This window comes from Emydura macquarii, unplaced genomic scaffold (assembly GCF_026122565.2).
Source record: "Emydura macquarii macquarii isolate MOO-44397 ecotype Brisbane River unplaced genomic scaffold, CSIRO-AGI_Emac_v2 contig_18, whole genome shotgun sequence".
Taxonomy (NCBI): Eukaryota; Metazoa; Chordata; order Testudines; family Chelidae; genus Emydura; species Emydura macquarii.
Genome location: NW_027130155.1, coordinates 1,877,924 through 1,894,781, shown reverse-complemented (window position 1 = coordinate 1,894,781; position 16,858 = coordinate 1,877,924). Strand labels below are relative to the sequence as shown.

Below are 16,858 nucleotides of genomic sequence, written 5' to 3'. Positions count from 1 at the left end.
ACAGGAGCGAGCGGCGCCGCGCGGCTTGCCTAACCTGCCCTGCGGTCGGCGTCGAGACAGTTTCTCCACGGGGGCGGTGGGGCACGACAACAGCGTTGCTGTAGCCACCTGGGTCCTAGGACCTTAGAGAGACAAGGGGGGTGAGGTTGTCGCTTTTACCGGACCAGGCTGGGCGGCTGAGCCAGACAAGCTGGGGCGCTAGAGAGGGAGAGCTCCGGGGACGCTGCAGAGCTTGTTTCTCTCACCAAGAGCAGATGGTCGAGTCCAAATGTCACCTCACCTCACCCCCTTGTTTCTCTCCCTGCGAGGAAAGCAGCGAGCTAGGGGTAAACACGGAGGCCGGCTGAGATTTATGGCAGAAAACAAAAACCACTTCGCTCGGCGCCAGGACCGAGCAAAGGCATGGAGCTTTTTCCTGGACAAGGATTTAGGACGAGCGAATTATTTTCCCCGGGGGCTTTCAATTCTTTATGGCAAGACGCTCTCCCCGGGCTTTGCCCGGCTCTCGCTGGGGAGGGGAGAAGGGAGCTGCTGCTGGTTTGAACGCCCAGTCCCATGGGGATTCCCTAGGATTCTCCAGGCTGAGGACTACACACAACCTTAACACCAACCGGAAACCGACTTCAAGCCTCCCAAAGAGGAGCTAACGTCGGGCAGAGATGAGAGCCCCGCTCTCTGTGATTTACACGTGTAATATGGAAACCATTTGGGGACTGGTTTGTTTAATGATGGGAAACCACTGGAAGCACTAGAGCTTTTTTGATAATTTGAATTCAATTGGTGGGTTGTGGGTGGGAATTTCTTGTCTGCACAACATTATTCAGATGACTTTTCCAAACCACTCCAGGGCAGCCGAAAAAATGGGACTATTTGAACACGTTAATTTAACTATTATCCTGCTAACCTTAATGAAATAAACTGATACTGCAGTCTGTTGTGTATTACACACAAAGCCACAATAAAAACAAAAACCTAAAGCAATCTTGCCATATAAACTCTGAAACCCTTTGACTGTAAAATGTTTGCTAGGAAAGCCTTCTAGGCAGCTTCTTTCAGACAATATTATACCACATCCCCTTTTCATCCGTGACGCAACACTAAGCATAGCGATTACAAAAACAAGGGAGAGGACATTTTCCAAAACTGCAAATTCTCATTTTTTTCCTAAATGGAAAATATTTTAAATCATTATACAGTCCCCAATTTTATTACCTGTGGGAACTTCACAGAGGTTTTAAAGACACAACTGCTATATTATTTCCATCGGCCTCTTTTAAAGCCAGAGTCAAATGAAGCATTATTTTTATAAAACTGAGATTCTGTTAAACTAATTTCAAAGTGTCCATAAAAGATACATAGGGACGAACGATCTTTCCATCGTTGGGCTGTGCATTATAGGTTTGTTGCATTTTATAAGAAGCAGAAAGAAACGTGCAGTCTCTATAAAGGTATAAACACAAAAATGGAAGAATGTCACTGATTATTTAATATTAACAGTACAAGAAGTGACGTGAACCCGTCAGCTAAAATTTTTTTCATTCAACAGATCGCAAAGTGTCTTAAATTCATAACTTGGCACTTATTGAAAATTGTGACGTCAAAAAAGGATTAACAAAGGTGAAGTAAAACCTGAGTGAAACAAAAGATATTGTACTGACAACAAATGTAATGAAATAACAGCATCTTTTTCGAAAGGGGGGGGGGTAAATAACTTAAAATACACAGAAAAAATATGGTAACTATAAATAATTTTGTTTTCATGGAGAACAAATAGTTACAAAGCCCGTTCATACCGAAGTTCACTTAGAAGAGCTTTCCCTCTTTCTTGGCAAAAAAAGTACTGAAGTCATGAGAGTCTGATGGCAAATTGGGATACAAATCACCAAGATACCCCAGATTAAATATCAATATGTCTTTCAAATTTAAAAAAAATCCCACAAGATTACGTGAATAGATACACCTTTATGAGATAAAATGTTTGACAGTCAACTATCAATTCACAAGTTATAGCCAAAATAAACTTTGTTCGATGTGTATCAACATATTTTACATGTACCTAGTACCTATTATTGGAATTTAACATTGTGTGGTTGGGGAATTAAATACAGTTTTTTGTCCTGAGGACATCAGAGAGCCTGCAAAAGAGAAATACTCCTCTGTTCTCATGCTTTCTGATCCCTCCTATTTCAGGAGTGGCACAGCAAACAGCCAACAAAGATACGAGTGAAAAAGGTAGTGGTTGATCTCTCTCTCTCTCTTTCCTCCAAGGTTAAAAAAAATCAGCCACATTTGTTTGTCTGTTTTGTTTTTCTACTAAAGATGAGGGTGAAGTGCAAGTGAATCAAAGGGACGCCATCAATGAAATACAAATACATGCAACCCGGAATTCTGCTGGAAGAAGTATCCCGGACAGTTTTCCCTTTAGAAATTCTCAGAGAAATCATTGTCTCTTTTCCTTATTCTTCTTTTCTTCTCGCTTTTTCCAGACGTGGTTGTTAAACTCAAGTATCTGATGCAACGTGAAAGGAGGCCCGCCTCTCTTATCAAATTTCTTGTATTAAAGTGAACTTCGCAGAAAAAGGTCAGTTTCAAAACCTGTGAACTTCCCAGCTGCGTGTCTATTTCATCTGATTCTTTAAATAAGTATATATCTTCCTTCAGTTTCTCGTCTCTCTCTTTTTTTTCTCCATTTAAAAAAAAACTTTAAAGTTGTTTCTTTTTGTCTCCCCTCCCTCATCTCGATTTCCTTTCATAATATTTATTTCTCTTCATATTTCTTAACCTATGAAATACCTCTCAGTGGTTTTGTTCCTTTCCTTTGTGTATGTGTTTATTTTTGTTCAGCTTTCTTTAAATTGATTTTAGAAATCTGATCTTTCACACACACCTCTCTCTCTCTCTGGATGTGTGTCTGTCTCTTGCTTTAACGTCTCTGTTCTTTCCAGCCTGGCTCTGTGTGTGTTTTGCCTTGGCATAAATAGGACTCGACCCACGGAAGTCATTCGCTTTTCGCTCGTGTTTGCCGGGATGTGTTTTGTGTTGTGATCCTCTGGATTGTGTGAGTTGCAGTGTCCCCACGAGGGGGTAGTGGAGGAGGAGGAGGAGGGGAGAAGGTAGAGGAGGAGTCACAGCCCTAAAGCAGCCGCGTGCTTTTTGGCTTTCAGTCTGAGGTCAGCGATGCTGGAGTTCTTGCTGGTGGTCTTGGCCGCCGCTGCCGCTGCCACCACCGACGCTGCTGAGGCGGACTCCGCGGCCAGCGTGGCCAATGGCAGGCCGAAGGGCGGCGCGGGGAACATCATGTAGGGGGCGTGGGCGGCCAGGTGTGGGTGGAGGTGGTGATGTGCGTGTGCCACGGCGCTGTCCAACTGCAGCTGGGCCTGAACCTGAAAGGACAAGGGCGTCACGTTGCAATGACTATCCTAAAGGTGTAATAAGAATAAAAACAAAGCATTAACACACCTACGCGGGGCTGGGAGTGCAGTCTGTCTGTCTGTGTCCGCGTGACAGTCTGCCTGTGTGTGTGTGACAGTCTGTCTGCCTGTGTGTGTCCGCGGGACGGTCTGTCTGCCTGTGTGTGTCTGTGTCCCCGCGACGGTCTGCCTGCCTGTGTCCGCGCGACAGTCTGTGTCTGCCTGTGTGTGTCTGTCTGCCTGTGTGGCAGTCTGTGTGTGTCTGTGTGACAGTGAACCTCCCCGTGGGGCAGTCTGTGAGTGTACCCTTGCAATTAGTGCCTGTGTGTGAAAGGGAGGGAAACTGGTCTTCCTCTAGAGGGTTGGGTTTTTTGAATTGTTTTAAATAGTAAAAACATGTCAAAGTTACTGCTGTCTCGCCCAGCCTTTAAAACAAGCTGACAACAGCAGTCTGGAAGAAGTCAGAGGCCTACCGCAGGCTGCCCATTTTACATGGATGTAAACAATTATTATGAATAATAATCATCCCAACCATTATTTTACTGTCATTCTGCTTGAGATGACGGGGTGCTTTCCCCTTACTCGAGTGGAGGAGGAGGTGTGAGTGTCTGGATGGCAGTGCGGTGTCCGGGGGGATTTGGCTCAGCAGTTATGTAGTTAGCTATTGTTATTTGTTCTCTTTATATCAAAAGGAAATGGCAAACCAGGAAATCTCTATGCGGAGGAAAACCGATGTGTTAAATCAGCCCTCCTTTCGAAACACTTTCATTGATCAACTTCGCATCAGAATCGGCAAACTTTGTCTGGAAGGACTTTCCCATGTAGCCCTCTGAGTGCAATCTTTTCGTGCATTTTTAAAGAGCCAGATACTGCCCTCCATCCCCAGCGGAATCACTGGTGACAGAGAGTTGCATATGCAGACTGGGGAAGTGTGTAGCGTTTTAAAAAGTGTATTGTTCACCCTATATAATCATGGTATAAATATTAAATAGATGCTGTCAACAGTCGTTTCATATCAGGGGGAAAGGGTCTTCTCCTAAAAAAGGGGTCACTCATTTGCACCTTACCGTTACAAGTAGGTTTTACTGTACTTGCCTGCTGAAACGGCATCCTCAAAGCGCCTACATTGACATATGGTGCAACTCTGCAAGCTTCAAATTGACTGGCTGCTCCTATAAGGACCCCTGCAATAATCAGCAAAATAAATACATAAATATCAGCTTAGCCTTTCTTTGCAATAAATGATATTTTGAGTTCCAGAAACTCATAGGTGTGCAAACTACAGTCTTTTGCTTCCAACATTTCTTTCTTTCTGCTAATACTTAGATACACGTTTAATGCCATTTATAATCAATAATGTGTTATAATAGTTTTAATATAGTATAGGTTGCTTTCATATCAGAACATATATCCTACAAATCTGGAGCCCTGGGTGTTTCTCAGCACGAAATTTCTTTCTTAATTGGTGTTTCCATACAGTATAATTCTTCTTTTCAACCAAAGACTCTTCTGTGATATGAGCATACCTTTATGAAGTTGATTTTCTTGTTTTCTACATTTAGCTCTTCTGTTTTGAAACCAAACCTGAAGAAACAGAAAAATAACCTAGGTACTCTAATAGAAAACCAACATTAAAAGAGAACCAAAACAAAAGAGCCCAGTTGTATGCTATAAGAATATTGATACCGTTATTGCAAACATCTTATTTTATTTTTATTGGACAGGCCAGATTTACAAATTTAGAAACTAAAAGGCTGCACGAAAATAATAAAAATACAGAAAATAGACATTTGCAACCCATACTAGTTCTTGATAAATTACTTTCTTAGCCCTGGTTTCATCTTTCCACATTAGAGTCCCAAATGACCTAAATCACTCCCTGATATCTAATACTAACTTGTGATAATGGGTTTAGATGTTTGCGCTGTAAGACCCGAGAAGAATGTGCTCATTAATAGCCTGTAATATTAATTAGCTTTATCTTCAAGAAAAACTAAACACCAAAGCATTTAACGACTCACTTTTGGGGGGTAATTACTGTCATAAAAGCTTCACTACAAAGAAGTTTAGAATTTCTCTGTTTCTCTGTGCAGTGGAGTGTAACACAGAAGCGGAATAATTGTCTCATTATTATGATAATCTAATATGCTTCTATAGAAAAGTCTGCACGTTAAACAAGAAGATATTTTTACTGTTGGAAAGAGAGTTGTTGAAACAAATTCAATAATAAAGTTCTACTTCCTTAAAGAGAAGGAGAGAGAGTGTTTTAAACATTTCAGTTTATAAGAGAAACCTCTGCATCTCAGAAGCCACATCTATCAAACAATCTTTCCCCAAGGCAAAATACTTTTTTTCTTGAGGTCTTACTTTAAATCCACTATAAATGTGAATCCCCCCAAGCCTAGCCTTTATTTTAGTCAAGCTAGATCTGTCCAACACCCACGCTCACTTTCAGTATCCCATTTAAAAGGTGCAGTCCATAATTTACAAATTAGTGGAGAAGCAAAGTAAAATATTATTGCAAACCGTTTTCCGGAACGATTTAAAGGGAATGGGTTTAATCTATGTAAATCTCCAAAAATTATTATGCACCCTGAGATTTGACATAATAGGAGTGTGGATTAGGTGCTACAGTGGTGTTCTTTGTCGAGCAAAACATCCATCAGAAGGAATCATCTCCTTTAAATTTTTCATAGAGAAGTTGGAGCTGAGCGACTTTTATCGTTCTGAGTTTTTTAAAGATTTGTTCAGCATAAATAGGTGGCTGTCTCGGCGGAAAATAGAAAAGCAGCGAAGAGTAAAAGGGAAGGGTTCGTTTTGTGAGGCTGTGATGACAAAGGCTGCTTATTATTACTTTTTTTGGTTCAACGTGACTGCTCTGTTTATGTCCTTATCCTATTACAAGATGCAGGGAAACCCCATAAGAATTGTGTGCATAGTTTGGTGCAGATGGTGGCATACAAGCACAAAGATTGAGGGGGAGTATCTGTTACAGCAATACTTCCAAACAGCTGCAGATGTTTGGGGCCTAAATCTGCTCCATGTGTTCAAACAAATAATGACCATCATTTTCTCTTATTTTATTATTAGAAGGGAAATACACTGAAACAGCTACATTAGTTCTCATTCGAAAAGTTACCCTCCGCTCTCCATCTGGGTAAAGCCTTGGCCTGAAGTTAGATTAAACTAACTGGCGATAGCTCAAAAACTGATGTTCAAAACTTCGAGAGAGAAGCTTGAAAGTAAACGTCCAGCTAAATGGTTTGGCTTCTATTTATAAGGAAGAAGGATTAAAATAGCTCGCTGTTTTTTACTAGAGGTTTAATTTTGAATAATGCTGAACAAAACCAGTTCAGCAAAACTTGTTTACTCTTCCTGTTGCTTCGCCTAAGATTTAAGAAGCACCGGTAAAAGCTGACCGTAAAATTTCTCCACTTAGCAGTTACTAATTTAGTTTATAGTCAGTATACCTATAAACTTAATTGGTACATCCGCCTGGTAAACCCACAGACAGGAGCAGGCTCTAGGCAAAACACAATTCGCAGGAACAAAATATCCGTTGTCATTCTTACATTCAGCCAAAAATGAAAGCTTGATTAATATCCAGATACACTGAGGGGCACTGAGCTTAGAAGGATAAAAACCACAATACAGCGTGAAGCAGTGGTTTATGCATATGCTGGGTGCAATCCGGCACCGTAGTATCTGGTTGAGAACATGTGTACAAAAAGAGAGTCAGGGACAGCATCTAATTAGGCACTAATTGTGGGTTAAAATCCCTTCACTCAGGATGAGTACGGCCGGTTCCTACGCAATGCTGTATTACAGATCAATTACGCACACAGAGCCCCACATGTTGCAATAGTCTTTGCTCGCCTACCTGCACTCTGGCCTCGGACAACCCCAGCCTCTGGCTCAGCTCCTCTCGCATGAAGGCGTCCGGATAGTGGGTCTCATCAAACAGCCTCTCCAGCTCGTTCAGCTGCTCTAGGGTGAAATTGGTCCGGCTTCTCCTCTGCTTGATTTTGGTCTGCCCTTCGTCCTCCATCACTTTCGCATCCTCTTTGCGATCCTTCAGCTCTGGGGAGACTGAGCATGAAACAAAACAAACAAACCAACCTTCCACACCGGAATTGCCAGCACGGGTCTGGGATTTGCCCACCCCCGTTTTTATTCTTAATTTGAGGAGGAAAATGTGGTTGGACTGAGGAAAAGGAAGGAGAGGAGAGTCGCTGGGAATGCTAAAGGTCACGGCTCAAAACAGATTATGGCCAGCTACATTTTTAAATAATATTTGTTTTAATTCGCAATGAGATTCGGGGCCAGCTCTCGGTTTCCTATTAGCATTGCTGGCTGGTGCATTATTCCTCTGGCAGAAAAGGCTACAACAACATACTTGTCACGTAAAGGCCTTTCTCCTAAACGTATTTAGGTTTAGGATTGGCCTGTGTGAGGTGATCCAGACCAGGCCATCGATTTATATCTACATTTTCGAGACTCTCAGCATAGCTTCAGTAAATCATTGCAGAGTCAAACTCTTCTAACCCTTTTAAACCATCAGGGCTGTCAGGCAATCTCTCTCCCTTCTGCAAACTTGCTGGCTTTATTTGTGACCAATACTTATTTTAATCTAGACCCATCAAGTCGCACGCAGGAGGCAAATAGCAGCGAAATGCCATGCCCACCAAAATACAACATTGCCCCACCAGGAACTGAGGCCAAGTTAGGGTCGGCCCTATTAACTTCAGTGTCATTTTGTGGGAACCTCTTACCACCCTGTCGTCGGACCGTGGTAAGAGACACGCCACGTCTGAATTACCCGTGGCACAAATTTAAAGCTTCATGCCATGACCTGTCATTATTTATTGAAAATCAAAACTAAAAATATCAAGTCGCGGTCTCTTCGACCCCTTGATGAATTAGTACCTTAAATATCACAGCAACAGGTTTAAGTGGTGAATCTGGCATCCGGGCTGTTTATGGATTGTTTAATGCTTTCCATGCTCTCACCACCTACAGTGTTTAATAAAACATGCATTTGTCTTTTCTGAATTTACATAGGCGAGTTGCTGAGGTTTCCTGGTGTTTTTATTGTTACTGTTTCATTTTCTGGTGACCAGGCACTTTCAGTTCGCTGCGCATATGCATTGAAATATCACTGAGTGCTGCTATTGGTGCACTTCATCAAGATTTGCAGGGCTTCCTAAGGATCAGTCAGTTGTTTCTGTCATTGTACTTCTTCCGAATTCCTGCTGCAGTGCTTTGGGATGGGATTTTATTTGCGCCTCTGAAGTCCAGGATTTGTTTACTGGGCTCGCAGCTCTTTCTAACCCTATGATCACTATCAGAATTTGTTTATAAAATCATTTCCGGAAGATGTTCTCAATCGAGTTCCGATCTGGAGAGAAATACTTCTTTGAACAAAAGGTCTGAAGTAAACAGTCCCTAGATATTACATCCTCATTTTAAAACCAAACGCAGCCATTCAAATGTAGCTGACATCTATGGAGCTCTTTGAATAAGCAAACTGGATGTCATTCGTGCTTTTTATAACATTATTTTCTTCACTCAGTCTCTGTCTTTCTCTCTATCTCTGCAGATATACTTACATATATCGGCAGACAGATGAATCCAAAATAGAGAGTGTAAGAAAAGGGACTGCTTGTATAACACATATGTGCATTGTAACTATTAGGGTTTTTAAAATAAATTGCTTATTGCATATATATCCCTAGCATTTATATCCAATTATGCAATTGGCTGTCTTTTAAAATAAATGTACAGCATGGTATAATACATGCGTATTTAATGTCACTTGTTTTAATGCATGTTTAAAAATAATTGAACATGAAAATATATCCTTATCAATTTCTGGTTAATAATGTATAAACATTAAATATTCTTCATTTATATATATATATACAGATACTGATAGCATTTCAAACTTTCAACTATACTGTGGGGATTTTTCATCTTTTAAAATCTAAATGGATTAATATATGTAATGTAGCTTTTGTTCCTACCACAATAACTTCCCGTTATGTTCTAATCAGGAACAGATCGTATTATAAACGAGTTAATTGCACGCTTAAATATTTTAATCTGAACTTCTAGGCATGCCACATATTTTCCTTAATTGGAAAAACATGGAAAGACACCCATTAATGTATATCAGACTCTCCAGATTAATGGTATTATTGTTTAAATCCCTGGAATCGTTAAAGTGACAGTCAAGTTTAAATCTGCCACATTGTTTTATGCAAATACAACATATATTAATAAGTACTGCCAATGCAAGTATTTTAACACTGCAGCCGACTGAGGTATACACGAGAACAAATGACCCGATTGTGTGGTGTGTTTTACACACTCGCTGTTGAAGAAAACAGAACAAAAGTTCACCGAGAAATAAAGCCTGATATAGTCACCGTCAGCCTGGTCTGGAGCAGCCACCGATGGATCAAGTGAAGGAGCAAAAGAGACAGGAGAAAGCTGTTTCTATCATCGCAAAAATCCTCTACGAAATGGCTCTTCCCCAAATCTAAGCATTGGGTTGTCGGTTCCCACCGTGGCAGAGGCTACAGCTGTGAGTCCGGGTCAGGGAGGACGCGCGCATTCTCCTGTAACTTTCACCCCCGCTGCAGAGCCGGGTGCCCAGGCCAGGCAAACGCCTGCGGGAGAGCTCCGTTTTGGGCTCTTTGAGCGAAAAACCGAACCAAACCGAACACCCCCCTCTCGTTTCTCCCCCGAACAACCGTCTGGGTATTGAACTCAGTCCCTCGGCTTGGCCCTGCTGCTGCCTGGCCCACGGTACCGGGGGTTGGGGAGGGGGGACAGAAGGGGGCCGCGGGGAACAAGGGGTTTGCCTTTACCCTGGCTGAGTTTGGGAGTGCCCGTGTCCCTGGCTCTCTCGGCGGCGCCCATGTCCAGCTCTCTGACTGGAGACCGCGCTCCGCCTCCTCCGCCGCCGCCGCCACCTACTCCTCCTGCTCGGACCGCTGGGCTGCTCACGTCTTCCCGGCTGGGCTCGCTGGAGCCGCCTGACTCCTTGCCTCCTCTGACAGGTCCACTCTCCAGAACCTCCCTGTATGTGATCAGCTCCTTTTTCTCTTTCACTTTCTGATCAAACGACTTGGAGACAAAAGCTGTAAGTTCTTCCATCGCCGATTCTCAGGGCTCCTTCCCCTTGTTTTCTCCTCTTACTGTTCCAAAACCCCCAATAACACATCAATGGAGTGGGAAGGGGAGGGGGGCTGGAGTTAAATGGGAGCTGATGTTTCCCAACTGGAGCGATCTTGTTAAATGTTAAGATCTTTGACAATTCTTCCTGCTAAGAGTTCAGATCTGATAGTGATGTTGCTATTGAAGTCGCACTATTTATACTTTGCAAAGCCTGCCCCTTGTTCTGAGCAAATTACCTCCCCTTGGAACTATGAATGAACCCGCTTCTCCTGCATCAGTCCAGCACCGCCAAGGAGAAAGAGCGAGACAGAAAGATCGCTAGTCCTCCAGGTTTCAGATCATTCTGGCCAGGGCTTGCTATCGGCCATTAATCCAGGATTGACAAGAATCCCTAATTAATTTAATTAGGCGTGGATCTTGCGCTAGTGTCCTGAGTTAGTTAAACACAGGGGAGATGGGCAGGATCTGCAGGGGAGTGGCCAAAATGAAAAATGACAAGTGTGCTTGGAGAGAGGACGAGGAATGGGGAGCGCTTCCTACAAATGTCGAATACACACAGCACGCAGTACTAGTCATGCAGGTAATATTGTCCGAGGGAAGAAACAGCTCTACCAAGAGATTAGTGCAGTTTTGATCGGTTACAATAAACAAGAGAAAGAGAAAGAGGTGTGTTAATTCGAAAGGTTGTGCGGTTGGTTAGTCAAGATATTTCTCAAGCAGATGTTTACTGACACGCCGAATTTAAAAGTGTGTCTGAGTAGCTGGAACTGGTGATATGCAATGCTCGTTCTTGTACCCACCAAGTCATCTTCCCCACGCTGGTTTTTTTTGCATCAGATTATTTGCGTCTACAAACCTCTCCATAGGAACACAGTTAGTTACTTTTTGTTAAGAATCTGATGCTTTTGTTCTAAATTTGTTTGCAGTTCATATATGTTTTATCTATCCCACAAGATTGATAGGAGAGGATCCCATTCAAACAGTTACTTTTACAAGTTTTTGTCTTAGTATTTAAATACACACTGAAAATACACATTTTGGGAAAGCTCTCCCGAATCCTGAATTTTTAAGACAGTTTTCCATAGTATGTGAGGAAGTGCTGTATTTAGTGTTAATATTTAATTGTTATTTGCGTCAAGCAAATGGAAATGTGCAACTTATAGGGTACTTGGTGATGCTATGCAAACTAACACGTTACGTGACTGGAAAGCTTGAAAAGTTCATCCTTAAATAGTAAAAGAAACACGAAATAAAAAAATGTAGTTAAGAATGACAAATGCAACCCTGTCATTAACATTTTTTTCATATGTCAATAGAGGGATCAGATTAAACCGTATTACAGTATTTATTGCTAATTCTGCTTTTCTATTGTTGTTTAAATCCTATTAAGATAGTATTTTCATTGACAGGCTATTTAGGATGCAGCTATTTTACACCTTTGGTAGAAGTTCTAATAAATTATTCAAAATTGTTTAACTCTTGCTTATATATTGATTTTTCATCTGACCTCTTGAAAGACGACTTTACATAAAATAGTGTTTATTTACTATAATAGGTACAGTATTTAGAATGTAATTAGCATTTTTCAGATCCAATTATGTGTGTTTTAGATACAACAGGCAATAATTTACTTGTACTAAGTTTTAGCATTTAGAAGACACAACTAATCAAGACATCATTTGAAATACAGAGTACTTTTAGTTTAGTCTGTTCAGACTGACAGTTTTGATATTGCGAAGTAGTGGACTTCAAGAGAGCAACGGAAACATCAGTCCGTTATATCGATTTTTGAGATTGTTTGGGAAGATTATTATCACTGGCCCAATTAAATGAATTCGCAATTATTCTGAACTACAGAAATATGACCAGGTGTGACTGTTAAACTAACAAAGTGAGTCAAAAAGAGAATACGTTTAAAAATGCTGAACTTTAGGTGCTAGTCCGTGGGAACACATTTCTTTTTGTTTCACATAGTTTATTCCACTTTCCGCCGTTGCGATAAAGATTCTAATTCATACATACAAAACTGAAGTAAAACTAAGAATATCTTAAATACCAAACAGTTTCAAAACTTAAAAGTGAAATAAGGGTCAATTATTCAGTCTACAACATATAATTTGCGCTTTTGGAAATAATGTGGAGAAATCAAAGTTGTGGTTCTGTACATGAATGTTTGCGTCAAGGTTTCATTTAAAACGTTACATGCTCGAGCCCGGAATCTTGAGTTGATGTTTAGTCTTGTAAACAAGCTAAGCAAATATTAAACTGCTATGCAAATATTTAGATTGAATTATTACGATAACTATTAGCATAAATAATTTACTTCCCTTATTCTCCCCAAATATGTGTACTCAGTGTGTTCTGTATTCTGGGGGGAGGGGGGACAATGAAAAATAAGTAACCCTAAAAATAAAATGAAAAATTGTTATAATACAACCAAAGTCTGCAAGTTCCCCCATCTAATCTAGCTTTAAAAAAAAAAAGTTAAGCAGAGGATCATTTAAAAATTTTTTCCTTATACATTGGAAACTTGGGCATCTTTTTAACAGGACTTATTAACTGAACTGGTTTATTTAATCTCAGCTGTCTGCGAATAACTGAAGATCGTGCATAGCAGGCAGTTTTGAGACTCAGCCCCATCTTCCACTTACCCACCACCCAGAAGCGACTCAAAGCACACAGCGGCTACTTTACTCCGCCACTTCAAGTGCTTTACCTTTATGGCAGAGGGGAAATGGATCTCTCTGCCAGGGAAAAAATATGTCAATGTAGTATGAATTCCAGGAAATACTGAGCCTCTTTAATTACTTTTGGCTTAAATGAAAAACTATAAATTTTATCCCCCCCACCCTCCTTCCAACAGCTCTCTTTTCCTCCTCCCTCAAACACCACGAGCCAAAACAGTCTCTTAACTGAAAAACTAATTTGCACCCAGCCTCAGAAGCCCATCACCAGCTCAAGGGGACGGAGAAACGTAGCGTTTTAAAGGAATTTGCAAATAAATCACTGCAATTTTAATCATAGTACACCCATAGAGACAGAGCTCTGTGATTTATTCCAGCATTTTTAGCTAAAGAAGGGACATTAATTTTACCACTCTGAACTGCATTAAAAAAAAGCCCGCACAGTCCCAGCGCACATTAATTAATTAATTTGTTTGTATGATTATTATTAGGACGATCAGTGCTATCCTCAACGGAGAGAAGTGCAGAAGCTTTAATCGATGCCTTCTGCGCTCCCTAGCCCTGGTGTCTGGCTGAATGGATGAGCTCTGGGATAGCTTAGCCCTGCCTGGCTGCCGCACCAGGAAGGCGCTGAGCTCAAACCCGGCGGAGCTCTCGCTGGCTAGGCCGGAGGCGGGATTCAGGTAACGTGTCTGGGTCGGGGCCGCCTCGCCACCGCTCACTGGGTCGGCGGGACTCGGCGGTGGCTGGTGCTGCCATGGTGACTCGGGGAACGCCAGGCTTTGCTCGCTCCGCGGCCTGGCTCCTGCGGGCTGGGGAGCGGGGCCGAGCCGCCCCAGACCCAGGGCTGCCAGGCCCCCTGCTCCGCGAGGGGAAGCGAGGCCGTCACTTGTCACTGGCCCCCTTCTTTGGAGACTCCTGCCGATTTCCAGTGGGCGGTGGCGTGGAAGCAGGGCATTCTCCGCAGCGCTCGCCCCTGCCTGCGTCCCGAGGAGTGGGATAGGTGTGTTCAGGGAAATAGGGCCTGCCCCAGTTATGGCCAGCTGTAAAGTGCTCCCCCCCCCCAAGGCTTCTTGGTGGGGGTGGAGTGAGCGCTAGGCAGGTGGCTCACCCGCTTCTCAGGGTCTCACTACATGGAAGTAAGCTGGACCTAGCTTTCATAGTCCTCCAATTCGGCGTTGTTGTGAGCGTCTGGTTTTAGGCTGACGGGCTGGTTCAGGGAGAGGCAGGTTGTTGACGTCTGAAGAGCACAAGCAAAGTGGCACACGCACTTGACGCTCATCTATGGAAGAGGGTAAAGATAAATTTGTACCTTACTCGAAACAGAATAGGTGAAGTCTGAGGGGCCTCCATTGGTTAAGCAGAGAGAACTGACCTGTGCTCTACAGTTATTAATAAACATTAGCTGTAATACTAAACATGTCAATGATATAAGATTGCCCCTTTCCAGACTAGTTTTTACGGGTGCATTAAAGAGACATATTTTCTCATGTTAGTTAACATTGCTATAATTTTATTCTTGAACAGTTGGGGTTGCAGTGGTCTTATTTCTGATATAGAATTACTCTCAACATAAAGCTCATCCTTAGTTTATCATACCTTAGTTCCTAATAATTAGATAATTTTTGATACTTAGTTATTAATACCACTGCCTCTGAAATAATCAATATTATAGTCAATATGCATTTCATCATTTGTGCTGTCTACTTTTTTCCATTTCACTCTACTTGGACAATATAAAAAAGGTGATCCGTTTCACTTTTGCTTCTGGCATTTCACTCTCTAGCTTTTGTGGGCTAGGATGCCACTGCACTTGTTTGAATTCACAACACCAAAATAAATGTTTTAAAAATGAACTTGTTTTCCTGAAAACTAAAAGGATGTAATGAAATAGCTTTTATTTATTATTCTGCTCCTTACCCCATTTATCAAAGGGCCACACACCACTCTTTAGTATTGTATTATTTTGACACAGAAGGTAAATTATGGCAGAATCAGAAGCAAACTGGTTGCAGATAGTGAACAGTAGCATGGCTGAATCTTCCCCCAAGACCCTCAGATATTCCAGAACCCTGCTTCCTCCTTTGGGGTGGGCCTCTGCAGTTTGGGAAGAGCAAAGCTGAGGGGGTGGAGGCAAGAGCAGGTGCTGTCTATGGCACAATGCTTTATAATTTCAGCAGACATTATTTGTAAATCTGACTTGAAGTAGTAATTGCTGGTGTGACCACCAATAATTTGTTTTGCACAGCTCTATATTCCTCTTTTTTCGTTGTAGGATGGCTCCTACTGGGCCTATTGTTATGGGTAGAGAGAGGCTCAGAGTTTCTGGCAAGGGTGCTACTGTGACCTGAGATTCACATGGGGCTTGGGGATTGAATTCTCTTTCTGCAGGGGAGCAAATCTGGTCTATAATGGGATGATAGGATGGGAATTGTGTGTGGAAACTCTTTGTTTCCTAGCTCCTATAGGTGAAAAACCTGTGTAAGGAAGGCAGGTGACCCTAAATTTTGGACTTACGTGACTCTCTCTAAATGCTAGCTTAATACCACATGTACATATACATACATGTACACATACAAAAGGATGGAGTTGAGATTTACTCTTCTGCTTCTCAAACTTAAAGTTAATGTTGAGGTTCATCCTCACGTCTCTGAATAGTATACAATAATCACATTATGAGCTGTGATTCAGATTTAAGAATGTAACTGCCAGTTTTGGTTGAAATGTTACAGGCATTAAAAAAAAATCCCTTTCTGGAAAAATGAAAGGTAAAACTAGCCATGGAGTAGGTAAGAGAGAAGATATGTTTGCATTGATAAAAATGAATTGTCTCAGTTGCAGACTAATTGTGCAAGAATGTTTTGGTGTTTTCCCCCCTCCTCTGGTGCAAAGCATGTAAAATTTGATATTAAATTTCAATCAAAACTGTGTCCTATAAACCTTCCCAAATTGTTTAAACCAAAAACAATTTTTGTGTATGTAGTTTATTCAGGCTTCTGTGACACAAACTATCTGAAATCTTTACTGAATAGGACTCAAATATTTTTTTATTCAAGTTTCTAGGTATAAGACTATAATACTCTTAAAGGTGAACTTAAAAGCTTCCATTTTGACATTGTTGTTTGATTCCTAATTAGTAATACAATGTATAGACATAAATATTATAAATAATTACAGTTAAAACAAAATAGCTTAAATGAATATTCTTTAAAATTTCTTCCTTTTGTGTGCCAAGATCTGAGAGCAGGATTCTCTTTCTCTCCTGCTTCAGTTAATGCCAGCACAAGCATCTGAAATTCAGCATTTTCTTGTCCTGCTTTTGGGTGTTTTGGTTTCATCAGCTCCAAGGAGAAAACACTGAAACTTGAGCAGATGTAGGAACTTTCATTTATTTTTTCAGACATTTTTAAAAGAAGCGTGTCTGGGTGGTTAAACAAATATGTTAAAATACACAAATTCATAATAACAATCAAGAAAAGACAAACCTGTCTATACTGGCTCAAATCCACTAAATATAAATTTGTAACAAGGACGCCAAACTGCTCCTGACTTCTCCATAAGCCCTCAATGCAGCTTTATTTC

The 16,858-nt window shown here is 41.5% G+C and overlaps 2 protein-coding genes across 3 annotated transcripts in view; one reads left to right on the top strand and one right to left on the bottom strand.

The window, feature by feature from the left end:
• Positions 1 to 384: 384 nt before the first annotated feature.
• SHOX2 (SHOX homeobox 2) lies at positions 385 to 10,728 on the bottom strand. 2 transcript variants are annotated; one of them, XM_067533463.1, is made up of 5 exons: positions 10,211 to 10,728; positions 7,291 to 7,499; positions 4,937 to 4,994; positions 4,506 to 4,594; positions 385 to 3,419 (listed from the first exon to the last, which is right to left on the bottom strand). In XM_067533463.1, the coding sequence occupies exons 1-5, from the start codon at positions 10,569 to 10,571 to the stop codon at positions 3,126 to 3,128; spliced, it is 1,011 nt and encodes a 336-aa protein (XP_067389564.1). In that variant the 5' UTR covers positions 10,572 to 10,728; the 3' UTR covers positions 385 to 3,125. The 2 variants fall into 2 exon arrangements, with proteins under 2 accessions (XP_067389564.1, XP_067390347.1); XM_067534246.1 differs by having other exon boundaries at positions 10,283 to 10,728.
• A 3,125-nt stretch (positions 10,729 to 13,853) lies between these two features.
• Positions 13,854 to 16,858, top strand: part of RSRC1 (arginine and serine rich coiled-coil 1) — a 342,090-nt gene continuing 339,085 nt past the window's right edge. Inside the window, exon 1 of the mRNA XM_067532335.1 lies at positions 13,854 to 13,959. The gene's annotated coding sequence lies outside the window, so the exon portion shown is untranslated. The remainder of the gene's footprint in view (positions 13,960 to 16,858) is intronic.